This window comes from Rhinolophus ferrumequinum, chromosome 2, assembly GCF_004115265.2.
Source record: "Rhinolophus ferrumequinum isolate MPI-CBG mRhiFer1 chromosome 2, mRhiFer1_v1.p, whole genome shotgun sequence".
In the NCBI taxonomy this organism is placed as follows: domain Eukaryota; kingdom Metazoa; phylum Chordata; class Mammalia; order Chiroptera; family Rhinolophidae; genus Rhinolophus; species Rhinolophus ferrumequinum.
Genome location: NC_046285.1, coordinates 8,643,231 through 8,669,713, shown reverse-complemented (window position 1 = coordinate 8,669,713; position 26,483 = coordinate 8,643,231). Strand labels below are relative to the sequence as shown.

Here is a 26,483-nt window from a genome sequence, read left to right as displayed (position 1 = left end):
TTATATATTTGCTAGCATCTGTCTCCCCACTAGACTACAATCTCCCAAAGGACCAGGACCTTTCCATCTTGTTCTTTAAGTGTCTCTAGCACCTAGAGACAGTGCCTTGCCCTTGCTTGAGGCTCAGCAGATAGATATTCAGTGAGCAAATAGGTAAATAAACAGCAGAAAGAACACTGAAAAGAAAAAAATATCATCTATAGTCCTACGTCCAAACACCACCACTGTTAGTGTTTTGATACTTTTTCATTTCAAATGTAATTAACCTTGGGGGGGGGCAGGTGTCACTGGACTTCCTATTAGACCTAGGGGCCCAGTCCTCAAAATGTATATATGTCCAAATTCCTAACATTTGACATAATTTTACTAGATTTCCTAATCCTGCTACCCCTGATTAAATTCTTGTCTCTTTTTTTTCCCCTGAGAAGTCCTGGCCTGATGCAGAACGTTCACATCATATTATTTATTATCTTTGCTAACTTGATTGCTGAAAAATGGCTCTTCCTTTCATTTGCATTTCTATGACTTCTTGTGAAGCTGATAATTTTTCCATGTTTGATCACTAATTGCATGTTCCCTTTCATCAATCATTCAAGTCCTTTGGCTCACTCTTGGAGTGTCGGCTATATGAGCTCTTTAAATAATAAAGATGTTTACCAAAATGGCATGTTATGAAAAGAAAACAGATTAAAAACTGGCAGCCCACACTGGCAAAGTCTTCTCCACTTCTTGTGGAAAACAGCTGTAGGTTCATTTTCTGATATTTAGCTTGGGTTGCCACACTTTGCACCTGGAGTAATTTTAAAACCATTCAGGAAAGCTAACCAATAAAAAGCTGCAGTAAACTCTCTCCTGACTAATGAAAATAAATGCATGAATCAGAGTTTCCATTTCCTGCTGGAGTAAAAGTATACCTATTGTCTGGAGATAATAAAACAGTTTTGGTTTTGCTGCTATTGCCAGGCCGCGGAGTTAAATTCAAAGGCACAAAGATAACTTTGTGAAGCAGCACAGCGAAGCACCCAATTTCCTCCTTTCCCCGAGTTAGGTCATTATTTGCCTAAATTCACTAGCTTCATTAATGTGCTTCCTGCCACAGGCCACTTCTGACAAATCTTGAGATAGCCCAGAAATCAGATGGAATCAAGTAGCACATTCTGGGGCTGCTTTAGGTGGAAGAAATATGATTTCTTTATAGTGAAAGGATCCATCAATATGCCAGAAAGATACGATTTTTTTCCTACCTCGTTCTCGATATATTATGATGATGACAACTGATGTCTAAATCCTTTAAATGCCAATGAAATATACATTGTAGGTAATGTATTTGCTAAGAAAACATAAAAACTCATGTGACAGGGATTTCCATTTTTACACCTATGAGAGCAGGTTACTTGCCCGGATACTTGCACACTAGTGTGTCGACTAGACACTGTTTGGATGGGCAGACATCATAACAAGTAGGAAAATTATTTCCTGGTCCTAAAAATTCAGGGTTTCCTGTGAAGTAAATGCAGCTTCGGTTACAAGTCTAAACCAGAAGAGCTGGGGGCATCTGGAAAACTTAAGGCCCATCTGTCAAGTTTCGGGGCACCTAGACGTGGTTCTGAGGCTTGAAACCGTGAGGCCTGGGAAACGAGGCTGAATGCACACACATCCGAGCTCGGGGCCTTATCAACTGAGCCGATGAGAAATTTCCTTACAACGATTCTCACCCAGAACTGGAATAAAGGGCTCAGTGTGAATTTGGGATAGAGCAACTTCTTGGTTTAATACTTTACAGATTTTTGGAACCAAATGCACCCTGAAGTGAAAAGCTGCCCTTTTTTTTTGCTGACCTTGTTGGACGGCTAATACTGTTTCTGGGAAATAAGAGAAACAAGCAGCTCGTTGTTGCCAGGAGCTGGAGAGACACAAGAAAGGCGAGAGACGCGTCTGCAGCCCTTTTTTCCTCCTCTTTGTATTGTGACTGAGTTGAGGCTGGACCGTGGCTCAGTTTTTCTTTATACCTCTATGGACATGTGTTTCGCATCAGACAGGGCTGTGTGACACCTGACATTGGCCCGTTCACATGAGTTAAACCATGTATGGCCCATAAACAGAGGAAAAGACCCGCAGCTGCACCCAGACACTCACGACACTGAAGTAGTTTTGAAGCTTGCTGTGGCTGGGTCCACACGTATGTCAGAAACGATTTACACCTGTACGTTTTGGCTCCTTTCGATTGAATATCATTACTTTCCAAAGCCGCTATGGCCGGAAGGTCTAGTATTGCCTGATGGCAGCACCTTTTCTTGTTTAAAACCATCCTGAATTATGGAAATGTAACTTTTCAAAGTTACCTGATTTTTGGCTTTTCCTTTTTTTTAAGGACTGAAGAAGAACGCCCTATACCATATTCTGTAAAACCAGACCACACAAATAGGGTGCCATCATAATATGTGATTCATGTTGAGTTCATCATTTTATATAAATAAGTTAATTAAATTAGTCTGCATTAGACTTTTTCATGAACTGGGGAGAAAGAAACACTTCTTATCCTTGTCACCAAGTTTAACTCAGTAAATATTTTTGATTATTGAGGGTGGGCAGGAAGTACTGGCCAGCAGTTAGTGATCCGTGCAGCAGACACCAGCCGGGACTTTTTTAACATTCCCTGGGCTTCTAGGTTGGTCACAGTCTATGTCTGTGATTGTGCTGAGTCATTTAACCTTCCAAGTCCCTTCATCTCTGAAATGCTTGAATTGGCCTAAGGCATTGGTTTTAAATTGTTTCCCAAGATCCCGTGACAAGGTTTCAGGGGACAATGAGCAAAAGCAAAGCTTAGTATCCAGTGTCCAAAAGTGGTGTCTGTTCAACAGATTTTAAAAATTTGTTTAATAGTTTGACGTAAGAGTTAGACCCAGAGGATTTGGAGAAGACAATCAAAGGGGCTGCCATGTAAGTGCTCACATGCCTGGCAGCACGAGCACAGGCCCTGGGTCCGCTGTGAATCCCTGCACATGAGGTTGCCTCTGCTTCATGCCACATACTGGGCTCTGGAGAAAGATCCTCCTGCTGAAGAAAAGTTTGAGCGCCCGGGTCTAAATGCCCCTTTCAGCCTGACCATTTATGGTGATGGCACGAAGTAGGGTAAATACATGACCCATCTATAATGAGTGTGGTGGGGATAGTGGGTTGGTAAACCGCTGATGATAAAACAGCAAAATGAAATGGGTGCTGAGCAGGGCATATACTCTAGAAGTAAAGAGAAAGCAGCAACAAAAATATCCGTTAAATATTCACTTACAAAATGATGGGAGTAATGGTTACAATGAATTCCTCAAGAGAAAGAGAATTGTGTCTGTGTGTCTGGGGGGAAGGGATTTCCAGTTCGTTCTGGAACGTCTGTGGTGATCATCTTTCTCTAAATGAAACTGATATTTTACTACCAATTTCTGACCCGTCAACCCTGAAGCTTACTTCAGGTAGAAATGTGTTTGGTGCCTACTGAGTGCTTCAGCAAGTTGGATTTGAAACGCACTAAATTGTTTTTGTTCTTTGCTTTAAGGGAGATCCATATCACTGGGGTTGGTTCTGAGGAGGAAGGGGAGACTTAGCCTTTTCCCAGGTCTTATTTATAGAGAGCACGAATCCAGCCCTCAGGAAGATGAGCACTAGTTCAAATCTCAGGAAGATACTAGTTCACTGTTTCTTAAAAGAGCTTTTCTTCAGTGGGTGTGGCTTAACCGGTAGTCCAACAAGAAAGATTTCCTGACGTACAGACAACTAAGTGCATGTTTATGAGAGATGCAATGCAATGTCATAAATAGGGCTCGATTTCCTTAAAAAGTCACAGAATAAGTGGAGGAGTAATATTCCCTCTCTGATCATCAAGTAATGTGGGTACGAAAAAGACAACCCCTGGAGGACACACTGACAGCTAATCTGGACAGCCTGACTGTGGTTCCTTACAGCCAATGGTTTTTCCGTACTGGTGCTGGTTCCCTTTGTCAGGGACACACTAGGGTGGAAACAGGAGAGCTGGTTTCTACTGCGGCGGTGGGCAGTTACAGGCCTGGAGTGAACAGTCAACCATTTTCTTTGGACTCTCCCAGATACAGCCCGGGAAGTGCTATGTCCCAGGAAGCCCATCAGTCCTCTGTGACAGACCTCAGTGTCAGCATCTGTAGAGTGGGCCAGAGAATGAAGCGCTCACTAAGTTTTAGTTCTCACAGTTTAAGATTCAGGAGCTCTTATACGCCCCTCTCATGGGGATTCCGAAAGGGGTTTTTGATGCAATTTATATAAACTTTTTAGCCCAAACATCAAACTGAATTAAACACTGTTCCATCTGGAAGGAGGAAGTTTCCTAGATGCCAAATCAAGTGTACCATCCAAGATGTATATTTGAATATTGCATATTCACCTATTTTGAAAAAGGTGTGTATTTGAATGTTTCATATTCACCTATTCTGAGGAAATTGCAACCAGGTTTTCAAAGCAATAAGTCAGCCTCTTCCTCTTCGCGCTGTCAAAGGGATGATGTTAGGATTACTTGGAAGACTTAATGTTGTTTTATCATAGAAGCAAGTAAAAAACTAAACTAAAGGATAGGTTATTCTGAATATATGGAACTAAAGTTAATTTTAGCAAGGTGCTGCTCACCACTTGTGAAAACGGATGTACAGGTAAAACCGTTTTTGAAATTTTCTGGTTGAATCAACACTTGCTCATGGAGAATTTCAGCAGATAGTCTGTCAGTCTTTTATAACGCTTGCTTTCCCTGTGTCTTGTTTTGCTCTGTCTTTCTGTTCCTTTGTATCTTGAATGCAGTCCTAATTCTAAGCTCACGAAACCCCTTTGTTCAACGTCCACAGGCTGCCATGTTCCCTTGTCTGGCTCCACGTCCTAAGCAGTTGCTTAGTGGACTTTTTTCCTTTCCCCCTTCTTTCGCCTCCCCCCGCCCCCCACTCTGGTTCAAGCCGTGGTTTCTCAGTCTAGTTGTGTAGGACAGCTCCCTGCTCCATGCTGGCGTTAAGAGCCTTATGCTGGTATTAAGAGCCTTGCGCTCCCTCCCTTCCCCCGCTGAGGCAGGCAGTCGCTGGTCGCTGGCTGGCAGCTCACAGCAGCTCACGCTGGCTGCCGGCCACTCACGTTGGCCACCGGCCGCTCCTGGCAGCACTAGGTAGCTGAGGGCAGGCAGCACAGCTGCCCTGTGGCAGCACACATCACGGCAGCCCAGCTCCAGGGAGAGCCGTTGTTCACAATCTTAGCTGTAGAGGGCGCAGCGCACCCGCCCATGTGGGAATCGAACCGGCGACTTTGGCCTTAGGAACTCTGCGCTCCAACCACCTCAGCACTGGGCCGGCCGCTTAGTTGACTTTAGAGAGTTTAGCGCATAGTAGGAGCTTAATACATATTGATTCATTTTCAATGCAGTTCCTAATTCAGTACTGCTAAGACATCTGCTAAGTTGCAGTGGACCAGTATTTCCCAGTATTCCTGCTCAAAGAACATTAGTCTTCCAAGTCTTCCAAATGCTGCATTTTATATCTTCCTCTTGGAACATCTCAGTTGTTTGTTAGCACATTAAAGCCTTTGAGAAGTCCTGCACTTAAGTAAGTTCTTTTGACTTTGTTTAAACATTTCCTAATCTTAAGTGACCAAGGATCACTCCTGGAAGCAGCTGTTGTTATTATTTTTTTAATTTTAGCTTAATATCTATTTACTCCCATAGAATACACTCTAGCTCATGTTTTCTTTTTAATATTGATCCATTTTTATATACCCTATAAAGCTAATTAATAGTGAATATTGAAGAGAGAGTGCCTAGGACAGTTCCTGATATTTATTGAAGGCATGGTAACAACGCACACTCACACTCACACTCACACACACACGCGCACACACACGTTTAAGAACAGTTTTAGATTTACAGAAAAATTGAGAAGATGGAGAGATTCCACATATCCTCTCATCCGATTTCCCATATTATTAACATCTTACAGTAGTATGCTGCATTTGTTATTGAGGTGTAATTGACATATAACTAATTAGTCTCAGGTATACAACATAATAACTCAATATTTGTATATGTTGTGAAAGGATCACCACAGTGAATCTTGTTAACATCCATCACCACACATAGTTATAAATTTTTTTCCCTGTGTTGAGAACTTTTAGGATAATCTATTCTCTTAGCAACTGTCAAATAGGCAATACAGTATTATCGATTATAGTCTCCATGCTATACACTACATCCCCATGACTTATTTATTTTACAACTGGAAGTTTGTTCCTTTTGACTCCCTTCACTTACCCTTTCCCCATCTCTGGCAACCACCAATCAGTTTGTTCTCTGTATCTATGAGCTTGTGGTGTTTTGTTTTTTTTTAAGATTCCACATAGGTATAAGTGAAATCATTAAGTGTCTTTCTCTGTCTGACTTATTTCACTTAACATAATGCCCTCAAGGTCCATTCATGTTGTTACAAATGGCAGGATTTTATTCCTTTTAGGGCTGAATGATATTCCAAAATGTATGTATGTACATTATGTGTGTGTATGTTTATATATCTCACATTTTTTGATACATTTTTTAAAACTTTTTTTTTAATTGGGGAATATTGGGGAACAGTGTGTTTTTCCAGGACCCATCAGCTCCAAATCAAGTCACTGTTTTCAATCTAGTAGTTGTGGAGGGCGCTCCTCACTGGCCCATGTGAGAATCGAACCAGCGACCTTGGTATTATGAGCACTGCGCTCTAACCACCTGAGCCAGCCAGCAACCCCTGATACATTATTTTTCACTAAAATCTATAGTTTATTCAGATTTCCTTAGTTTTAACATGATGTCTTTTTCTGTTCCAGGGCCTCCTACAGAACACCACATTACCTTTACCCGTCATGTTTCCTTGAGCTGTTCTTGGCTCTGACAGTTTCTTAGACTTTGTGATGGTGTTGATAGTTTTGGGGGGCACTGCTTAAGAATTTTGTAGGATTTCCCTCTATTGGACTTTGTTAGATGTTTGTCTCCAGTTAGACGGGGATAATGGGTTTTTGGGAGGAAGACCACAGAGGTAAAGTGTCATTTTCATCATATCTTTTCAAGGGTCATGCTGTCACCATGACATATTACTGTTGATGTGGACCTTGATCACCTGGCTGATACATAAGCTTTCTCTTCTGTAAAGTTACGACCCCTCACCCATTCAACACCGTACTTTTGGGGAGGAGGTCCCTATGTACAATATAGGAATGTACAACTTAAGGAATGGGAGTTGGACTCCCACTCCTGGAAGACAGTGTACCTACGTTGAATTATTTGAAATTGTTCTATACAGGAGATTCTTCTCCCACCGTTTATTCAATCACTTGTTTATATGAGTGTGGACTCATGAATATTATATTTTTACTAAACTAATGAACCATAGTCCACAGCATGTGAAAATTTCCCCATTATTGACAGAAGTAGAGTTGGGAATGGGTGCAGTGAGTGAAAAAAGTCATGGAGTGCTTGGGGAGGCCTTCCTCACACTCTTGAATGGAATCGCCCCTCTGACATGTTGACAAAAACCACGTATTTTTAAAAGTTCGACTCACAGTGCCAAGTGTAGAGGTTATCTCAGCTGAGAAATTTGTTGACAAAAGGAGAAAGGAGGCTGAGAATGAGATGAGACACGTGTAACTAGCTACAGGTGTTCCTCCTTGCCCTCCCCGGACTCACGTGTGAATTGGGGAGAAGGACTTGAAGAGAATAAAGTAATTTTTGCCTTTCTAGGGCTTAGGTGTTGCTTCTAGCCATTGGCACAGTGGTGTCCTTTCCATAATCTACTCAGAGCCAGCCCCACGCAGGCCGGGAATGGATTTTGTAGTTGAGCTTAACTTTATGATCGTTTTCTTTGCTTGTCTGTGTGTGTGGGTGTACGTGTGTGTATGTGCTTGTGTGAGCGCATGTGTGCACGCTGAGGCTACAGAAAAGCAAGCCACTGAACCTCCTTGTGGGGACAGAGTCCCAGAGAGCAGTTTCCAGGCTCTCAGACTCACATGGAAAGGTGCTGGCTTGGTTATTAGATGACCATCAACTGTAATCAGATGGCCATCCGCTGTGGCTGGGTGGCCGTCAGCTGTTACCGCTTAGCCATTAGCCACTGATATAACTGCCGTGGCTATGCGAGGGGGTTGGTTTGTTGGCAGAGAAGTGGATGGCGGATTGCGCATCTTGTGGAGCCTGCTTCCTGTATCTCCAACCCAGCCGCCAGCGAGAATATAGTGGTATGAACCCCCTATCCATGACTCCATTGGTGTTCCTTTTCAGCCTCACCATATCCTGCATTCAGGTACGGGAAGCAGGACCAGAGACCCTGCATGACACATGGCGCAACGAGTAGGTCGCTCCCGGTCAGGTAACAGAGTCATCTGCCCGTGGGCAGGAGTACATGTGGCCCCCACACAGTGTATGGTGCCCGGTGGCCACTGTTCTCAGAGTTGGACCCCTATGGAGGGCTGGGAAGACGTGGACGGTTCTTTAACCAGCATGGAAGGAGCCGTGCAGCTGCCAGAAAGCTGGACCCCGTGGAGGGTTGGGAAGACATGGATAGTTCTCTGGCCAACATGGGAAAAGTTGTACAGCTGCTGGAGAGCTGGACTCCCGTGGAGGGGTGGGAAGATGTGGATGGTTCTCCAACCAGCATAGGCCGGAGAAAGCAAAGATCGTTGTGGCTGTGTGGGCTGGGCAGTGCTCGCTGAGGCAGCCCAGATGCCGAACTTGTAGTCCCAGGAGGAAACACTTGCTGAGTCCTCAGTGGAGGATGCGGGTGAGGTCAAGGTTGTCCCTCACCCCCAGGTTGGGGAGGACTTAGAGCCCTCGCCCTGCGGAGAGGGCACACATTGTGAGGCCAACGCACAGCTCTGGCGAATCATTGTGGACTATGGGGAATTAAGTAAGGCAATGTCACCTGTGTACGCTGCAGTGCCTTCCATCCCTGAGTTGATGGATCGCTTGGCTTGGCTGTTTGCTTGGGAACATACCACCATGTAGTGGAACTGGAGGATGTTTGCTTCCTGTGTCTCGCCCAGTCACACAGTGAGACTGTGGTGCAGGAAGACCTCTTCTTGGGGTACAGGCGGATGTTTACTTCCTGTGTCTTGCCCCGCCACCAGCAAGACTGTGGTGCAGGAAGACCCCTTGTTGAGGTGCAGGTGGATGCTTACTTCCTGTGTCTCAACAGGCCGTGGTGGAGAATATGTGAGAACCTTGGCTGTGCCCAGGAAACCTGCCGGTACCCAGAATATGCCCAGGATATTGCATCCACCTCCAGGTTCCTCACGTAGGGCCCCTCACGGAAGACGGTTGTCCTGTAGATTGTGAGGCGAGACCCTGGAGGGGTGGAGTTTGGGGACAGAGTCCCAGAGAGCAGTTTCCAGGCTCTTTGCCTCACGTGGAAAGGTGCTGGCTCGGTTATTAGATGGCCATTAGCTGTAATCAGATGGCCATCCGCTGTGGCTGGGTGACCATCAGCTGTTACTGGTTAGCCATTGGCCACTAATATAACTGCTGTGGCTATGTTAAGGGGTTGGTTGGTTGGCAGAGAAGCACGACTGCGGATTGTGGCCAGCAAGTGGTGTTAGTAAGCATGGATGGCTGATTGCGAATAGTGTGAATCCTACTTCCTGTGTCTTGCCCGGCTGCCAGTGAGACTGGGGTGCGGGAAGACCCTTTGTTGGGGTACTGGCGGATGTTTGCTTTTGTGTCTCGACCAGCTGCCATCGAGAATATAGTGGTACGACTCCCCTATCTGTGGCTCCTTTGTTGTTCCATTTTGGCCTCACCATATCCTGCGTTCTTGTGCGGGGAGAGGGAGCTGAGACCCTGCATGACACTCTCCAAGGCCAAAAAGACATTTGTCAAACATTGCAGGAGGCGCGCTGGGCTCCCTCTGATACCCTGGTCCCCCTCATCACCAGCAGCTCCTAGCTTGGAGAAGCTGCCAAAGCACTTTTGATGCACGAGCTGCTGCTCTCCATTCCTTGGTACTGCAAAAGGCAAACGTTCAGGAGTGAAACCTTTACCTTTTCCACGTTTGCTTCTTCTGTAGCAGATGATGTGTGGGCTGAGAACTGAGTCCACGGCCCTTCCTGGCCTTGAGCCTACTCTTGGGCCTTTTGGATGAAGTGACCGAGTGAGTGAGTTTGCTGGAAGAGGTCAGAGGGTGCATTCTCCCGTGCAGCATTAACCAGAGGGTCACGTCCAGCACTGTCACCCCCCCAGCCTGCCACACCCCATTCCCACGGTGACTGCCGGCTTCACCAACGACACAGTCATTGAATCACAAGGGTGTTGGTATCTCAGATGCTATGGAGTTTCTTTTTCTCAGTGTTCTCTTTTATGTTGAATAATAGCAATGTTTCTGCTCACATATTTGCAGAACATGGTTATATTAATTTCTAAGCACAGAACAGAAAGCCAGTTATTGGAGGAAAAAATGAAAGAAAATGGAAAAGGAGATGAAAACAATGAAAAGGATAAATGTAGATTTAAATTTAAATTCTGACCCTCTTGGAAGGAAAAAAAAAAGATGTCTCTGCTTTAGACTTGATGCGTTCCTGCTTCAGTGGAGACATCTTCTGTTTGGGTTATTCCTTTGTGTGAGGACTGGCAGAAGTCTGGAACTGACGAGGTCTGTGGCCCTAATGAGGCATTAAGTGGCAATCTGCCTGTTAAGGTTTGGCCTCAGATACTACATTTGGGATACTCTGCCTTTTTTTTTTTTTTTTTAACTGAGCTATTGTTATCTCCCTAAAATGTTCTGGAACATTATCCCAAGTAGTATTTTATTCATTGCAAATTGAGATGTTTTGCCTTCCCGTGCCCTCCTGTGGACTTCCTGTGTCTCAACAGGCCGCGGTGGAGAATATGTGAGAACCTTGGCTGTGCCCAGGAAACCTGCCGGTACCCCGGACCTCCTCTCTGTTTATTTCTGTCTTGGGACTCCTCTGCCCCCATTGACTCTGAGCAACTAACAAAAGCATTGGGTTTTATGAACCTCAACCATCAGTGAAGTTCATGAGCTCCCGTCTCAGAGAAGTTTGATTAATAATAGTTCACAATGAAACGACTACAGGGAGCAGAGCGGCCGGTTGAATTATGGGCACCTAGATTGAGTGAGGACACCTGGTTTCTAGACCTCTGACAATTTTATGACCTTGATGAAATTCACTCTTTCTCTGAGTATTGGTTTCTTCATCTCCACAAGGAGTTGCACCAGATGGGCGCTGAGCTTTGATGATCTTGATTCTAAGTCTTATTGGTTGTGTTTCAAATAATTTTGAGGTTACTCCTTTCACTCCACCAAGAAAATATTGAGTTTAATGCATACAAGACCATGTTTTATTTTATGTTTTTGACTTTTATATTTTGTTTATGTTTTACCTAAGACTAAATACGCATTGGCAAACTTCAAACAGTACGGAAGAGGAAAAGGAAGGTCTCCTCCCATTCCTGACATTCAGTTTCCTCTCCAGAGGCACCACTGTTACTAGTTTCTTGTGTTTCCTTCTAGGGAGATTTGCTATGTGTATAATATGCCCCCCTTTCTAAATACAGATAGTAGCATGCTCATATGGTTTCCCCAAAAATAAAACCTAGCCAGACCATCAGCTCTAATGCATCTTTTGGAACAAAAATTAATACAAGACCCGGTCTTATTTTAATACAATATAAGACCTGTTATAATATAATTATAATATAATATAATATAATATAATATAATATAATATAATATAATAATTGGTCTAATATGATATAATACTGGGTCTTATATTAATTTTTGCTCCAAAGGAAGCATTAGAGCTGATGGTCCGGCTAGGTCTTATTTTCAGGGAAACACGGTACATATAGTTCTGTCCCTTGGATTTTTCCCCTCCGAGCAATGTTTCTTAGAGATTGTTCCATATGAGTACCTACGGAGCGCCCTCATTCTTCGCAATAGTTAATGTAGAGTTCCTCAGATTGAATGGCTCAGAATCTCCCATTGGCAACATCATTTTTAGTCTCCTGCTATTGTAGACTGTACTGCCGTGAATATCCTCCTACAAACTTCTGTGTTTTTGTGTGTGCCTTACTTTGAAAACAAAGCCATTGCCTATGTTCCACTGTTTTTCAGTCTCTACAGTTAATGACTGGAGATGTTTAGTCTGAATGGTCAAATCTAAATTAAGTGGAAGAAAGCAACGTCTCCCCCATTGCTCCCCGTGGACATCTCTGTAAGGGCTGGTGTTTGGAAGACTAGCAAGGGTGTGGTTTTGGAAGAGCTCTTCTCCAAGGCTTAAACTCCCCCAGATAAGTATGCAGACATCAGTAGAATCTGCCGAGAGTATCTGGTTGCTGTGTGGAGTTGAGTAACAGAGTCTGCTGTCAGTAAACCTGGTGCAGGATTTTGTACACTGACACGGCAGTCTTCCCAAGTCACTGAAGATAGTGTTGCTGCAAGTTATTTGTCACGTCAGTAAGGTACCAGACCTGAGTCAGTTTTTAAAATATTTCAAAGTATCGGAGTTATAATACTTAGTGTAGCGTCAGTAACCTCTGAACTGCCAGCAAAAAAACCTAACCTTTTCAAACCTCTTTTTCCTAACCTGAGGATTTCTGATATTGGAAGTACTCAATTTACACATTTTTCTTTTAGATGCAATTGGGCAGCTTTTTGTCTATTGTATGTTATATCAGAGAAATAGGAGCCTAATTTTTCACAAGGTTCAGAAAGGACTATGCCTGGAAGTAATCACCATTTTTCCATACACGCTTCCTCCCCTTGGCCTGAGAGAGGTCTAATGAATAAACTCTTCTGCGTATCTGGACTTTGTCTCGCCTGAATCTGTACTTAAGTGCACTTTTTCCCTGTGACACAGTGTCTGCACAATCCCTGACCTCCTACTCAATCCTTCAAATAGAGATTGTAATTATGCTCTAACAAGCTATAGAAATGAAACAACTCATTTCAGATATTTTGGCATCAGTCACGACTTCTTGTTTTCTGTTCTCAAGCTGAGAACATAAGAAATGCCCAGGTGGTTTCATTCAGTCATCACATCATTTACTGAGCCTTTCTCTGTGCCAGGGCTGCTGCCAGGAGGTGAGAATTCTTTGTGGTGGGCTTAATACAGGAAGGGAAACCTCAACTGTTTAGGCAGAATACTTCCAAGTATTCTGACCTTCCCCTTCGGTAGCTTGGGATTGAGCAGAGAACTGTCAATCTATCCAAACTTTCCCTGAACCCTTCCTGTTAGTTACCTGGAGAGCCTTTGGGCCCTGGGCCCGGTTCTGATGACCTACTGTCTTAGTGGTACTTCTTTGCAATCGAAGGCAAACTGTGTTTTGAGGGTTGCTCTCAGTTTAAGCAGTTTTTCCTGTTCTTCAGTCTAAGGTGAAGCAGAGGGCAGCCAAGGACGGTCGAAAGAGCAGGGGGTCTCAGGAGGCCTCCACTTTGGCCACGGTTCTACCTGCCACTAAGCAGAGTACATCCCTTCACCTCTTTGGGTTTCAGTGTCTCTTCCATAAAATGAAGGGATAGACTAGATAATCTCCAAGGTCCCTTACAAAGCCTAACATTCTAGCATTCCACAGCCACACGGAACAGTCCACCTCATTTCTTCACACATTTCTTCCAACAGTCTGTTCGTTCCTGTGAGGGTAGGAGCTGTTTATCCACTACAAGTCCAGGGCCTGGTACAGAGTGGGAATGCAATAAAGATTTGAGTGAATGTATAAATGCATTTTTTTTTTAAAAGAATATTTCTACCCACCTCTTCCTTGAGCTGGAGGAAGTTCCTGCCATGGAATTGTTCCTTAAGGAAATAAATAGAAATAAATTCTTCTATAGAAAATCTTCATTATTGGTACTATCTTTGAAGTATGTGTGTGAGTGTCATCTACACATCCATTTGTTGCATAATCGATTAGGCTACTTTAAAATTCATTTAAGGAAATTGAGTTATAAAACACGTTTCCACATAATGTTCATAGCAAAATAAAGATCTGAAATATTTGGATTTTAAGTAAAATATGCCAATAATTTTATCTTTGGAAGGTAGTGATACCAAATATAGTAAAAATTGAGTTTTTTTCCGCAGAAATGAAGAAAATATATACAATTATAAGTTGTTCCCTTTGGCTCTGCTCTAGGAACAAACAGAGTGAAAAACATGGTTTTCATTATTACATGATATTGCCAAAGCAGAAGTTAAGCAAATTTGACGGGTAAACTATTTTGAGAAAAACTAGCACTTTTTAAAATGTATTTTTGTGTGAGAATACTAATTATAGAATTTAATAGAGGATTTTTCAATTCTTTTCTAAAGTGAAATAGTATATACTAAAATTTAAAATGTTGGTAAATGCAGATAAATGGAAAATCTTTAAAAAGTTTAAAACACTTTTAGTGCATTTATCCAATCTCAAACATGGTTGACATTTTTAGTAATTTTTTTCTCACTAGTTTTTCTCTTTGCAAAAATGGAAATATTTTTTCTCAATCAATTATTTGTTCCTGAGCTTACCTCATGCTTCTTTGGGGCATGCTTTTTTAACAGATCTTTAGCAGGGTCCTGCTTTTTTAACAGATCTTTAGCAGGGTCCTGCTTTTTTAACAGATCTTTAGCGGGGTATATAGGTTTCTAATCAAGGTGCTGTGTTTTAAATGATTCTTGTCAATTCACTCATTCATCCTAAATATTATTGTGCATGCAGCATGAATCAGTGATCGCATGCTTCCTTAGCTCTGCCATAAACGTACAGGTTGTCTGAGAGAGTGCACACACACCCAGGTGTTCTAGAGAAATGATCTCATTTATGTTGTGGTGACCTTTGTGGAATTTACTTTTGAACTCCATGTTTCTCTGAAAGGCTTAAAATGTACCCTAGACATAGGAAGGTGTGAAACCGGGCACCAAAGCCGAGACTAAATGAGTCAGGAATGGGGCCAGTATCTGAGTCTCCATGAATTGAACGTAGGTAATAATTACTTAAACAGTAATGATTAACAGGAAAGTACTTTGGAAGGAATCTCAGGAATCTATACTCCAAAGCACAATGCATTCTGATGGTCTCTTTTTGATAAGGTGTTGTAGGCCCTTTTCATTAATCGCCCGTATGTTCTTCCCACCTGTAGTGATGAATCACCAACACCAGCAGCAGATGGCACCCAGTACCCTGAGCCCGCAGAACCACCCAGCTCAGAACCCACCAGCAGGACTCATGACTGTGCCTAATGCGCTGACCACTCAGCAGCAGCAGCAGCAGAAACTTCGGCTTCAGAGGATCCAGATGGAGAGAGAGAGGATTAGAATGCGCCAAGAGGAGCTCATGAGGCAGGTGAGCTCCGGGATCCCGGGGGGTTCCTGCTTTTTGGTGCCAAAGCTACTGGGTAGGTCGCTGCTGACCATCAGGGTCAATCTTTCTCTAAGAAGCATGAAAAGCCCCAAACCTCATGAGTAGAATCCAGTTTCTTCTCCCATCATCTGCCTGCACTGCCGTCATGGCCACCCTTACAGTACAAGGACTAGCTACACCAGCATGGCTGCCTTTGGCTTCCACTGCGAGTCTTTAGAAGGAGAGAAAAAATATGTTCCAGTTATCTGTTGCTGTGTAACAAACTAGTCCAACATTTAGTGGCTTAAAACAATAGCCATTTTATGTGATCACACCATTTTGTAGGTCAGGAATTTAGGCAGGGCTCAGCTGGACTGTTCTTCTGCTCTCTGTGGTATTGCCTGAGCTCACTTGTGGTATTCGGCTGGTGGGCAGGCTGGGCTGGAGGGTCCCAGATGGCTTTACTCAAGAGTGTGGCACCATGGTGAGGATTGCTGGAAGAATGGGCTTAGCTGGGACCAAAACCTGGAGCATCTACATATGGCATTTCTAGCATGACAATCTCAGAGTTAGTGGGGCATATTGCATAGCAGCCTGGGTCTCCCCGACAGAATGTTTTAAGAGGGAATGGAAGCTGCCAGTGTCTTAGAAACTGTCACAGAATCACTTCTGCCATATTCTCTTGGTCAAAGCAGTCAGAGAGCACCCCACATTAGAGCAGGTAGCAGAGGGGATGTTCCGTGGAAGAAATGGCAAAGAATCTACAAACAGCTTTGATCCGCCATGGAGCATGAGAAAAAGGGAAAACTGAGGGAGAATGAGAAAGGAAAACGGTTTGCATTTGGACTCTGATAGAGTGGTCTGCACAGCTGCTGGGCGTTGATCAGGCATCTTTGTGCCCTACTGCCTTCATTCATTTATTCAATCAGTCAGTCAACAGAGTGTTGCTGTGTCCTCAGTGGGTCAGGCGCAGGACTATACCTCAGAAACTGAGTAAAGAGAATCCCTGAAGGAACCCAAAGTTTTCTCCCTGCTTTGCAAGAGCAGAATTCTTTCTTCTGAGATGCTAAACTAGCGTAGCACATGTTTTTGGGTCTCATAAATTTTGCTGGCTACATTTTGGGGAGGAAACCTTCAGTTTATTGTTCTGATTCTTGGGACTTTGCTTTATGACTCACATGAAGCAAGATGCCTGGGTAGCTTCCTTCCACTAGTTTTTAAGGAAGTAAGTTAATTTTAACTGTTCCAGAGAGTTTTCTTACAGGGGGCTGGGGATATAAGGGTAAACACTGATGATACTTTAAAAATATATACATTGACTTCTATAAATGAATAATGTGTTTCTCATTAAATAAATTCTAAGATACAAAGTATCTATGCTGTGTGAAGCTTAAAAATCATGGTGAATTAAAATAATCCCTTAGACGTAGTCTTTGAAAATGAGAGGAATGAATGTAAATTGTGCTTTGTTATTCACTTGAACTATCCTCTAAATTTGAGGGATACAACTTTACAATATAACTACAATTGTGCCTTTTACCCTGAGGATTTATGTCTGAACTCTCATGGTTATTTCAGGGTAACAGTTGTTTATACTGTTTTTAGATAAACAGTATCATATTTCTCAGGAGGAAATTATTGTATTACTGTTTTCTGTCTTTGGATAATAATTCCATTTGGAATAATTTTCTATTTGATAATATAAAGTAAATGAAACAATATTATAGTAGCAGTTATAAGTTTTCTCTTAGTTTTATATTTAAATGAACTTTAGTGAGTTTTTTTCTTGTACTAAGCCATGACCATTCTGCAGACAGGAATGGTCCTCTCAGTTTCTACCTCTTTCTGTGTTTCTTTCTCTTGCCCCACCTCCTTCTTTCCCACAGAAAGTATTTCTGAAAACGGGTGGGAAAAAGTGCCCCAAATTGTTTCCTCTGTTCCAACCATAGGTGCCTTTGAACTAGAATGTAGTATTGATGGTTCATATTACAGAAATGCCAAACAAGTTCCCTAAATGCTGATCCTCTAGTTCCCTAGAGGCTGTGGAATTGGGTGCATTTTGCTGCCTCATGGTATGTAATTCCACTGTGTAGGACAGTGGGGAGAAAAGCTGTCCAAATTTGTTCACAGTGACTCACATAGTTTAGCTTTGACAGTGTGTGTGTGTGTGTGTGTGTGTGTGTGTGTGTGTGTGTGTGTATGTGCGTGCGCGTGTTTAGTTAGGAGGATAAGCAGATGTAATAGATGGTGGATATCATGTTATTTTTATTATGGAATATAGGAAAAAGGTCTAAAAAGACTTTTTAATTGAGGAAGATTTTGTTCCCCATCCAGAAGCAGCCTGCTCCTCGGTGTCAAAGATGTTATTTAAGTCCATACAACAAACGGTGGTGGAGTGTTCTATGATAGTTTTCTGGGGCATTTGCCAAGATGCCTGATTGGTCAGGTGTGGATCACGTCTGTCATCTTGTTCCTTTTGGTGATTTTCTGCCTCACCGTTTGCACTTAAGTCAGGGCAGGGGCAGGGAAATGGATTGGCAGTAAAAGTGATATTTGGCTCACCTGTTAGCTACCTTCCAGCATCTGGTAGAAATGTATAGGGATGGAGGCAATTGATGGTCCTGATGAGGTCTGAAGATTGTCTGTAGACTTCCGTATGTTCATCCTGACCCTCTCCAATGTCCTCGGTTGTCAACAACTGTCCGAATATCCTCAGCTCACTGGGCAGTAATTCCCGTGGCTCTCCTCTTGCCTGCAGGAGGGCCCTAGGTGTATATCCTGTCTTCACAGGGTCCTCGCCCTGCAGGCAGGCCTCCACCTACCTGCAGTGCTATCGAGGGAGAATTTCTAGGAGAGCGGCCCCATCCTATGTTTATGCTCTATCTCTGTAGTAGGAAGGGAGGTGGGTAAATTTAGTAAGTTGATGAATTTATCCCCTAATTCTTGGGAAGTCATCACTACTCTATATTTTTATCATTTTATCTATATTTTTTATCATTCTTAAATATATGATAAATGTAAAAGCTCCTTATAAACTATGTGCTACAGATAATTCTGTTTCATTTCTCCTTCTCCTCCTCCTCTTTCTTCCTTCTTCCTTCTTCCATGCCGCTAACCCTTCAGCTGATACTGTGCCATGGAGAAAACCATTCCTCGGTCCTTGTTAAACAATCTGAAGTATACCTCATAATGCCAAGGGCTCAAATGTTAACTCATTGTCACTGAAATCATGTCAGGATATTAACAAAATGAATTTGAGGAAAGTCTGATTATAGGTCTAAAGCGAACCTCCATTATTTCATGATAGAAGAATGTTTTTTCATTCCTTCCTTTATCTCCTCATTCCTTTATTATGTAGTGGAATGGAATATTATTTACGTAGTGGAATGGAAGATAACAAAAAGATAAATGGGACATGGCTGCCCTCAGATAACTTATATTTTAACAAAGGAGACAAAATGATTAAATCGAATCCAAAATGCTGGCCAGACGGGTGAATTCAAACCATTCCCGACTTCATGGGGTCCAGGCGGCTGCGATGTTTGACTTTCATTACTGGAGTGGGGACCAGATACAGCAGAGCACAGAGTTCTGTGAAAGTGAGAATAAGATGCTTCTTCTCCTCTTCCTCCCTCCTTTTCCTCCTCCATTTTCCTTCTCCTTCTCCTCCTCCTCCTTCTTTCAGTGGCCCTTCAGACCAAGTGTCTGAAGCTACAGAATTAGGATCAAAGAGCCCATGAGGTTTAGTATCTCCCCCAATTAGGAATCTTCCGAAGCAGGAGATTTTCATTATAAATGGTCCCTACAGTACAGCGTTGGCTGCTGTAAAAACCGTTGAACGACTTGTCTCTGATAATTGGTGAATTATCTCAGAATGTGGCAGGCGCTCCAAGTGGAGGGGTGCCACAAGGGCGCGAGTGGGGTCCCAGCCAAGTCTGGAGTACACTGCCTTATTAAGAAAGTGGATCTTCCCCTGCTTTCAGCAGGCATCTGTCACAGACGTTGTGGAGAGTGAACTTTCATGACAGACCTTCTCCGTTGTCCATGATAATGAGAGTTTTATTTTTGCTAAGTTTCCCAAAAGGCTGTGAGGCAGCTTCGGGTTGATCAGAGAAATGGCAACCCTAAAAAACAAAGCAATCTCAGTTGCAGCTGTACTTCCTGATATCTTTATATTTTTAGGAAAGAAATTAGAATTCAGTTTGTAGAGGTTTTCTGTTTCCTTTTTTTTAAAGTAGAACAATAAGTGTTTTTAGCTTTTAAAAATATAATTTAGGGGTTATTTTTTTACCCTGATTGAGATAAAAGAAAGCATTTTGCTAAGTGAAAGAAGCCAGACCCCAAAAAGCTACATACTGTATGAGTCCATTTATATGACATTCTGGAAAAGGCCAAACTATAAGGACAGACAACAGGTGAGTGATTGCCAGGGTTGGGGTGAGCGAGGAGGGTCTGACTAAAAGGGGCCGCGCAAGGGAATTTGGGGGTGATGGCACAGTTCTATATCTTGGTTTCGGTGGCTGTTTCATAACGATGTATTTGTCAGAACTGTGTATAAATAAAAATAATAACAAAGACAAAACACATTCCTTATAGAAACTATTTAAGATACTCAAAAACCAAGGAAGAACGTAATAATCACTCATCTTCTTTTTAGCAGCTGTGAAGATGATGATTTCTTTTCAGTCTTTTTCTGTATCTGTGTATACACTTTGTGTTTTAAAACAAAATTAGTAGCATATCAGACTACTCTTTCGTTATCTCTTCTTAATATATTGGGAAGTCATTTCTTTATTCTGTATTATGGGAGTTGTGCTGTCAGTTTGGTTGGATCTGTGCTAAGCTGCCTGGAATCCTTCCTACAACAGAGCTAGACAGAAATTTTAAAATACCACGAGCCACACATGCCCACAATGACTGTAGAATATTCTGCTGTTACAGCTTAACAGTCAACAGAGTATTTGCTCAATATCATAAAGGGCATGTTTGCAACTTTACCCAATGAAATGGAAAATTTTAGTAAGTAGTGAGAATTTGAGAAACAGGCTTCTCAGTCCCTGTTTACATATCTGAAAGAACAATTTCTTGACGTGAAAACAGACTCATGGCTTTATCTGAGGAGAGTGTTTCTTTTCGTGTGTATTATTCATGTAAATATGAAGCTGGGGGGGGGCCTCTGCCTCTGAGATTTTAACCTTGAGGACTTCCCGTTAGTGCTCAGGGCCTGGGAGGCACCTACGTGGAGAAGCCTTCAAGCCCCCGTGTCCCTTCTCAGGGGCTGCGTTGTTGAGAAACCGTTCATTGTTCCCAAGCACATGTCAGCACTGCTTTTACCCCCATCCTTTTCTTAATTGGGTCTCAGTGGTCAGGAGAACGAAGCTTGTCAAACAAAAATGCTGACTAAGCCCGGCCTCTGGTTGCCAGGCCAACAGGGACCTGGACAGAGTGTTTGGGCTTCGGCTGCAGAATTTTTTTGGCAGGTCTCACAGATTTCTTTTGGGCTTGAGAGCCACTCCTGGGTCCTGCTGGCCAGCTGGCCGGCTTCTCACAACCATTCCTGACCAAGGGCTCTGGGGAGGGACACGCCCGGCTGTGAGCAGCTCTGGTCTGGGGGAAGGTTCTGAGGTCTGTTTTTTGTCATGTGAATAATAGCTGTTTACAGAGGTTAAAAGTGTCACATCCTAGCAGATCCTGAAACATAAATGGTGGCTATTTTGTAAAGTCCTATCCTCAGAACAGAAGCTATAATTTAACTTTTAGAAAAGGATTTCATAGAATTAGGTCTCTCAGGGTTGACTGCACATGAGAGACCATGGTGAACAGATGTGTAAACCCCTCTTGAGCTGCCTGGCTTTTTAAGTTCATTCATTCACTGTTCAGCACGTGTTCCAGATACTAAATGCAGAGCCGTGAACAGACTGACTGTCCTTCCCTCACAGAGCTTCCATTCTGGCTTCCGTCAAATATTTTATTTGCCTGCAAGTCCCCGAAATAATCATTTTCTAAAATGTCCTGGTGCTCTCATGTTGTGGAGAAATAATGTCAATTCAAGTCTTTTTAAAAGGACCTTTTTGAAAATATTATGAACTGAACACATTTTCAGTGGAGGTTCACCAAGTTTGCACAGAGGAAAGGCAGCTTCTCATTTCTGATCTTAATAAGATAACCAAGGTATGAAGAAATATTCCATTTGAAAATCCATTCAGCTGTTTTTTTTAAGATGCATGTTTTGTTGTTGTTGTTTTTAGATTTTATTGGGGGAAGGGGAACAGGACTTGATTGGGAAGCAGTGTATACTTCCAGGACTTTTTTCCAAGTCAAGTTGTTGTCCTTTTAGTCTTAGTTGTGGAGGGCACAGCTAAGCTCCAGGTCCAGTTGCCGTTGCTAGTTGCAGGGGGCGCAGCCCACCATCCCTTGCGGGAGTCAAACCGGCAACCTTGTGGTTGAGATGACGCGCTCCAACCAACTGAGCCATCCAGGAGCTCAGCGGCAGCTCAGCTCAAGGTGCCATGTTCAATTTTACTTGCAGGGGGTGCTGCTCACCATCCCTTGCAGGAGTCGAGGAATCGAACCGGCAACCTTGTGGTTGAGAGCCCACTGGCCCATGTGGGAATTGAATCGGCAGCCTTCGGAGTTAGGAACATGGAGCTCTAACTGCCTGAGACACTGGGCCGGCCCCAACTATTTTTTTTAAGTGAAGAGAGTGTCATGGAAGTTATGCTGTGACTATAGTACACTATCTAAATTATAATATTTTCCTTAATGTGGTTCTAAGGGACAGCAGAGATTATGGAATAACACAGCATTGTTATACACATCCTGTATTAAAAGAGCAGCAAACAGGCTGTGGATAATAATTACAGACTCAACCAATGTCTTCCCAAACGTGTTAGAGTTCCAACCGTTCTTTCATAGCGACAGTCTGGCATGGCAGCTGAGCATGTGTGATGAAGTATTTCAAAAAGGGAGGCTCCAGGAAATGTGACAATGAATTTCTAGAATCCTTTGGCACAGAGTTAAAAAGAAATTTACATCAGGATTTTTTTTTCCCCCTATAAAGGAGGTAAATAATTCAGCTTTCTGCCTCTGAAGTTCCTCAGGGTTTTGGCAGAGAGAGAGAGAGCAGCTTCTCTGTACCAGAAGAACTATTTTAATGTTAGGATTTCAAAATATTGTCTTTATGTTATTTTTTTCATTTGTTTCTCCTCACCCCACCCTTTGTAATTAAAACAATTCAATCTTCCATTTTTGTAGAATCCCTGGCCACACACACTTGTATCAAGCAGGGCACCCTCAGAAGAGGTTATTGTCATTCGTTTCCCTTTGAAGTACATTCCAGTGAGGGCAGGAGCTGGCTAGCAAAGGCTTCCCCTCCGCCAAGGACTGATGGGGCTGCAGGATGCTTTCAACTGCTGTTTACTTTCTCACCTCCTCTGTTGATTTATTCCTTGGGCACGCTGCAGGCCAGTGGGGAGCTGGAAGGAAAGGAGCTTTGAGGTTTGCTTCCAGGGACACCTTCAACTTATAAATCAGCATTTTCATATCCCTCACCCCTCCAGCTATTTTACACGCCACCCTCTTCCCCAGCTGCTACGAGAGGGTGTTTTTTAATCCACATATAATTATTCATTTCAGGGAGCTAGATGGATGACCACGAGCTTCGCCACAAACTTCGAAAAAGATTCTCAAGCCCTCATTTTGCAGCAATCTTTCCACACTCAGCTTGGATCTAGAGAAAAAATAAGTTGTGGTGGAAGAGAGGAGGGGTGGGGTTACTAGGGGCAGCTTTCCAGATCTTTCTGAAACTGGCCTTTAAAACCTGAACTTATAACTTTGCTTGATGTGCTGTAAACTCCCAGGATACTAACTCCACCCATATACGTTGAAAAGGATCACAGAGTACATGCCCTTCAATCTCTTTCCTAATTCAGGACAGTTAACTGTGTTCAGGAAAGTTAAACAGGTTAGTTTCATTAAATCCTCCTCTAAACTGTCTGAAGGAAGGAGGAGGGTTGGTATTTCCATTTCAGAGCTGGGAAAACAGGCCCAGAGAAATGAAGTAACGTGCCCAAGTCCCATAGCCCATAGGGGAAAGGGCTCAAAACGTGAAGTCTGCCAACCTCAACCCTCGGCTTTCCTCCCTCTGCCATACTGTCTGTGTGGTGGCTGTGAAAACAGACTCTGGAGCCAGATCTTGGGAAAGTTGCTTAATTTCTCAATGCCTCAATTTCCTCATCTGTAAAATGGAAACAGTTGGACTGTCATGAAGATGAAATAAAATAGTGTATTGAAGTGCTTAGAACAGCGCTTCACATGTAGTAAGCAATATGCAAATATTAGCGAATATCTCTCACACATAGTAAGCGATATGCAAATATTAGCCAATATCTCTGCCTCCTAAAACATTTTCCACTAATGGTAGTTCATTCTATTGACTGCCTCATTTTGCCAGGTTCTTTATAAATATATTTTTAATCTTTATAACAGCCCAGCAACATGAGTCAGATGAACGAACTATCAAGAAAGGTGAGGAATTTAGTCCAAGAGGGACTAGCTAGGGAGCAGCTGAACTGGGATTTGAATTCCAATCTTTCTGATTCCAAGGATACTTTTGTTCCCATGCGAAGTGCTGGACATATGTAATAGCATTCAACCTTTAACACCTGCTTGGGAATTCCGGGGGTCAGTACCCCAGAGAGCTGAGAAGAGCCAGCTTCATTGTGAATGGACTACTAAGTAGAAAACTCTTCATCATATTGACCTCCAACCTGGGAAGGAGGGATTTTCCTTCTTTCATGTGATAGTCCATTAATAGTTTGAGAGCCAAGGTGTGCCCCTACGTCTCTCTTATTAAACAGTCCCCTGCTTCTTCAAAGGACATTTCACCTAGACCCCGCCCATCCTGATTTTTCTCCTCTGATCACTTTTTGTAAAGATCTCAGCAAAGTGTAGAGCAGAGACCTGGATGGACGCAGCCGTACCTGTGGAGGCTGACTTGGAGGTAGGAAGGTTGGTTGAACTATCTAGAGATATCCTGCTAGTTGAGATGGAGAGGAGGTTTGGAGCATGGGGCTATCCGGGGGATGGAACCCACAAGCTTGGCCCTTGTCCATCATTATTTGTTATAGTCTCCCCCCGCCTCCCCGACCTCCCCCTGTACACTCCTTCATGAGGTAGGGCACGGTCTGTGTGGCCCATTGCTGTATTTCTGCTGCTGAGAACAGTATCTGGCACCTGGTAGTCTCCATAGCATCTAAAAAAAATTCAATAAATGAAGGAATCGTTGTGGAGTCTGAGGAAGTCAGTTGACTTGGATTTTGAGCCGGGACAGGTGGTGATGGCACTAAGAGAAAGCTTGAAGTTAGTAGGAAGAGCTGCTTTGGGCCAGATGGGGAGTACTTTGGGAGATGTGGGGTTTCAGACCGCAGCTGGATGTGTTTATTTAGGAGTTCAGGACTGGGAGAGGGGGAAGCTAGTGGCTTGCTGTGGTTATGATGGTCAGGGAAGGCATCCTGACAAAGGTGGTGGATGAGATCGGCTAGATGAAGAGGGACCCAAAGTGCTAAGGAGTCTAGGATGCTGAAGACTTGTTTGGGAGGGCCGGGTGGGGGTGGGTAGAGCGGACACTGGGACAGGATCTGTGAAGAGACCCATTGAACGAGAGTGGAAGTGGGAGATGAGAGACAGACCAGTGGTCTTGGATGGTCCTCCAGCTTAGCATTTGTTGTCCTGCACCAACTAGAGAGAGCTGGGGACAGAGCACAGGGTTAGGGCAGCTGCACTGTCAGCTTTCTGAGTCCTGTCTTAGACCGGACTTGGCCAACTGTCTCCATTTCCACGTCAATTCACTTAGTCCAGTGCCCTCATCTTCTATCTTTGCTTCAGCTGTTTTAGTTCCAACAGTCTTGCCTGCTTCTTGGTCAAACTAAAGTCAGGTGTTTGTCTTTCATTTCTGCCCATTGTAAGGGCAGTGGGTGTCATGTAGCAGCCAAAATTTAATTTTATACCAAATTTAGTTTTGTGTTTTTTTGTTTTTTTTGTTTTTTTAATTCTCTCTTGTTTGGGTAGGGATATGTTAGTGAGATTTGTTCTTTTCTTTCTAAACCTTGGATTTTGTGCTCCTTTTTTTTCTCCTTGAATTCATGAGCAGAAATAGGAAAATGGTTTCATTCAAAGAAAAGGCTAGACTTTAACAAATTCTAAAGATGGAATATATATTATAAAACATAATTAAGTGAAATGAAACTTCTCACCCTTCTCCATTTATATTAAAAACTAATTTTAAGTTATACAAGAAGGTTTATGAACCTCTCCTTATTAAAAAAAAAAAAAAATGTTTTCTTAGCCTTGCTGACTCATCATGAAGAATTTCACACTTTAGTTTGATCCTTGCAAGGTCAAAGTTGACCAGGAACAAGTGTCAAATCACTCAAAATGGGTTAGTCCCAGGCAATAGTGTGAGTTTTAAGATTGCTTATTTTTGTTTTTGCTTCTGTTTTTGGAATACAGAACATGCGATAAAAATAGTAATAATAATAATATTGAATTAACAGTTGTGAAGTGTTCTAAGCACCTTATATGTTTCACCTCACTTTGTCATCACATCAGCCCGATTGGGTAGAAGCTGTTAGCCTCACTTTACAAATGAGGAACACAGAGGTAAATAACTGGCTGGCAGATGGCAGGACCGTGGTTCAGGCCAGGCCAAGCACCTGGCCGTGGAATCCCTGCTCCTGACCACTGTGCCTTCCTGCTCATCCTCTGTGCTAGGAGCAGGCAAGGGTTCAGTGGGATCCTTACATGAGGATGGAGGTTGCACCTGGCTAGTCGAGATTATAGTAGTATAGGCTGCTATTTCATTCATATTTATGGTTGGAGATGAGAATTGAATGTTCTTAGTTTACGTTTTCTTTTAGTACTAATCACAATTTAAAATATTTCCATTTGAATTCCAGTAATATTTTTCATTTATTCATTGAACAAATATTTATCGAGCACCTACTATGTGCCTAGTTGCTATAGGCAGTGGGGACACAGGACTGAACATGACAAATAAGATCCCTTCCCTCATGGAGCTTACATTCCAATGGAAAAGACAAACAACAAATACATAAGTTGCTATGAAGACAATTTA

The 26,483-nt window shown here is 42.9% G+C and overlaps 1 protein-coding gene across 1 annotated transcript in view; it reads left to right on the top strand.

Moving 5' to 3' along the window:
* Positions 1-26,483, top strand: part of WWTR1 (WW domain containing transcription regulator 1) — a 131,878-nt gene that overhangs the window by 93,377 nt on the left and 12,018 nt on the right. The window contains exon 4 of the mRNA XM_033132018.1: positions 15,150-15,352. Coding sequence (XP_032987909.1) covers positions 15,150-15,352 — 203 coding nt within the window. The remainder of the gene's footprint in view (positions 1-15,149; positions 15,353-26,483) is intronic.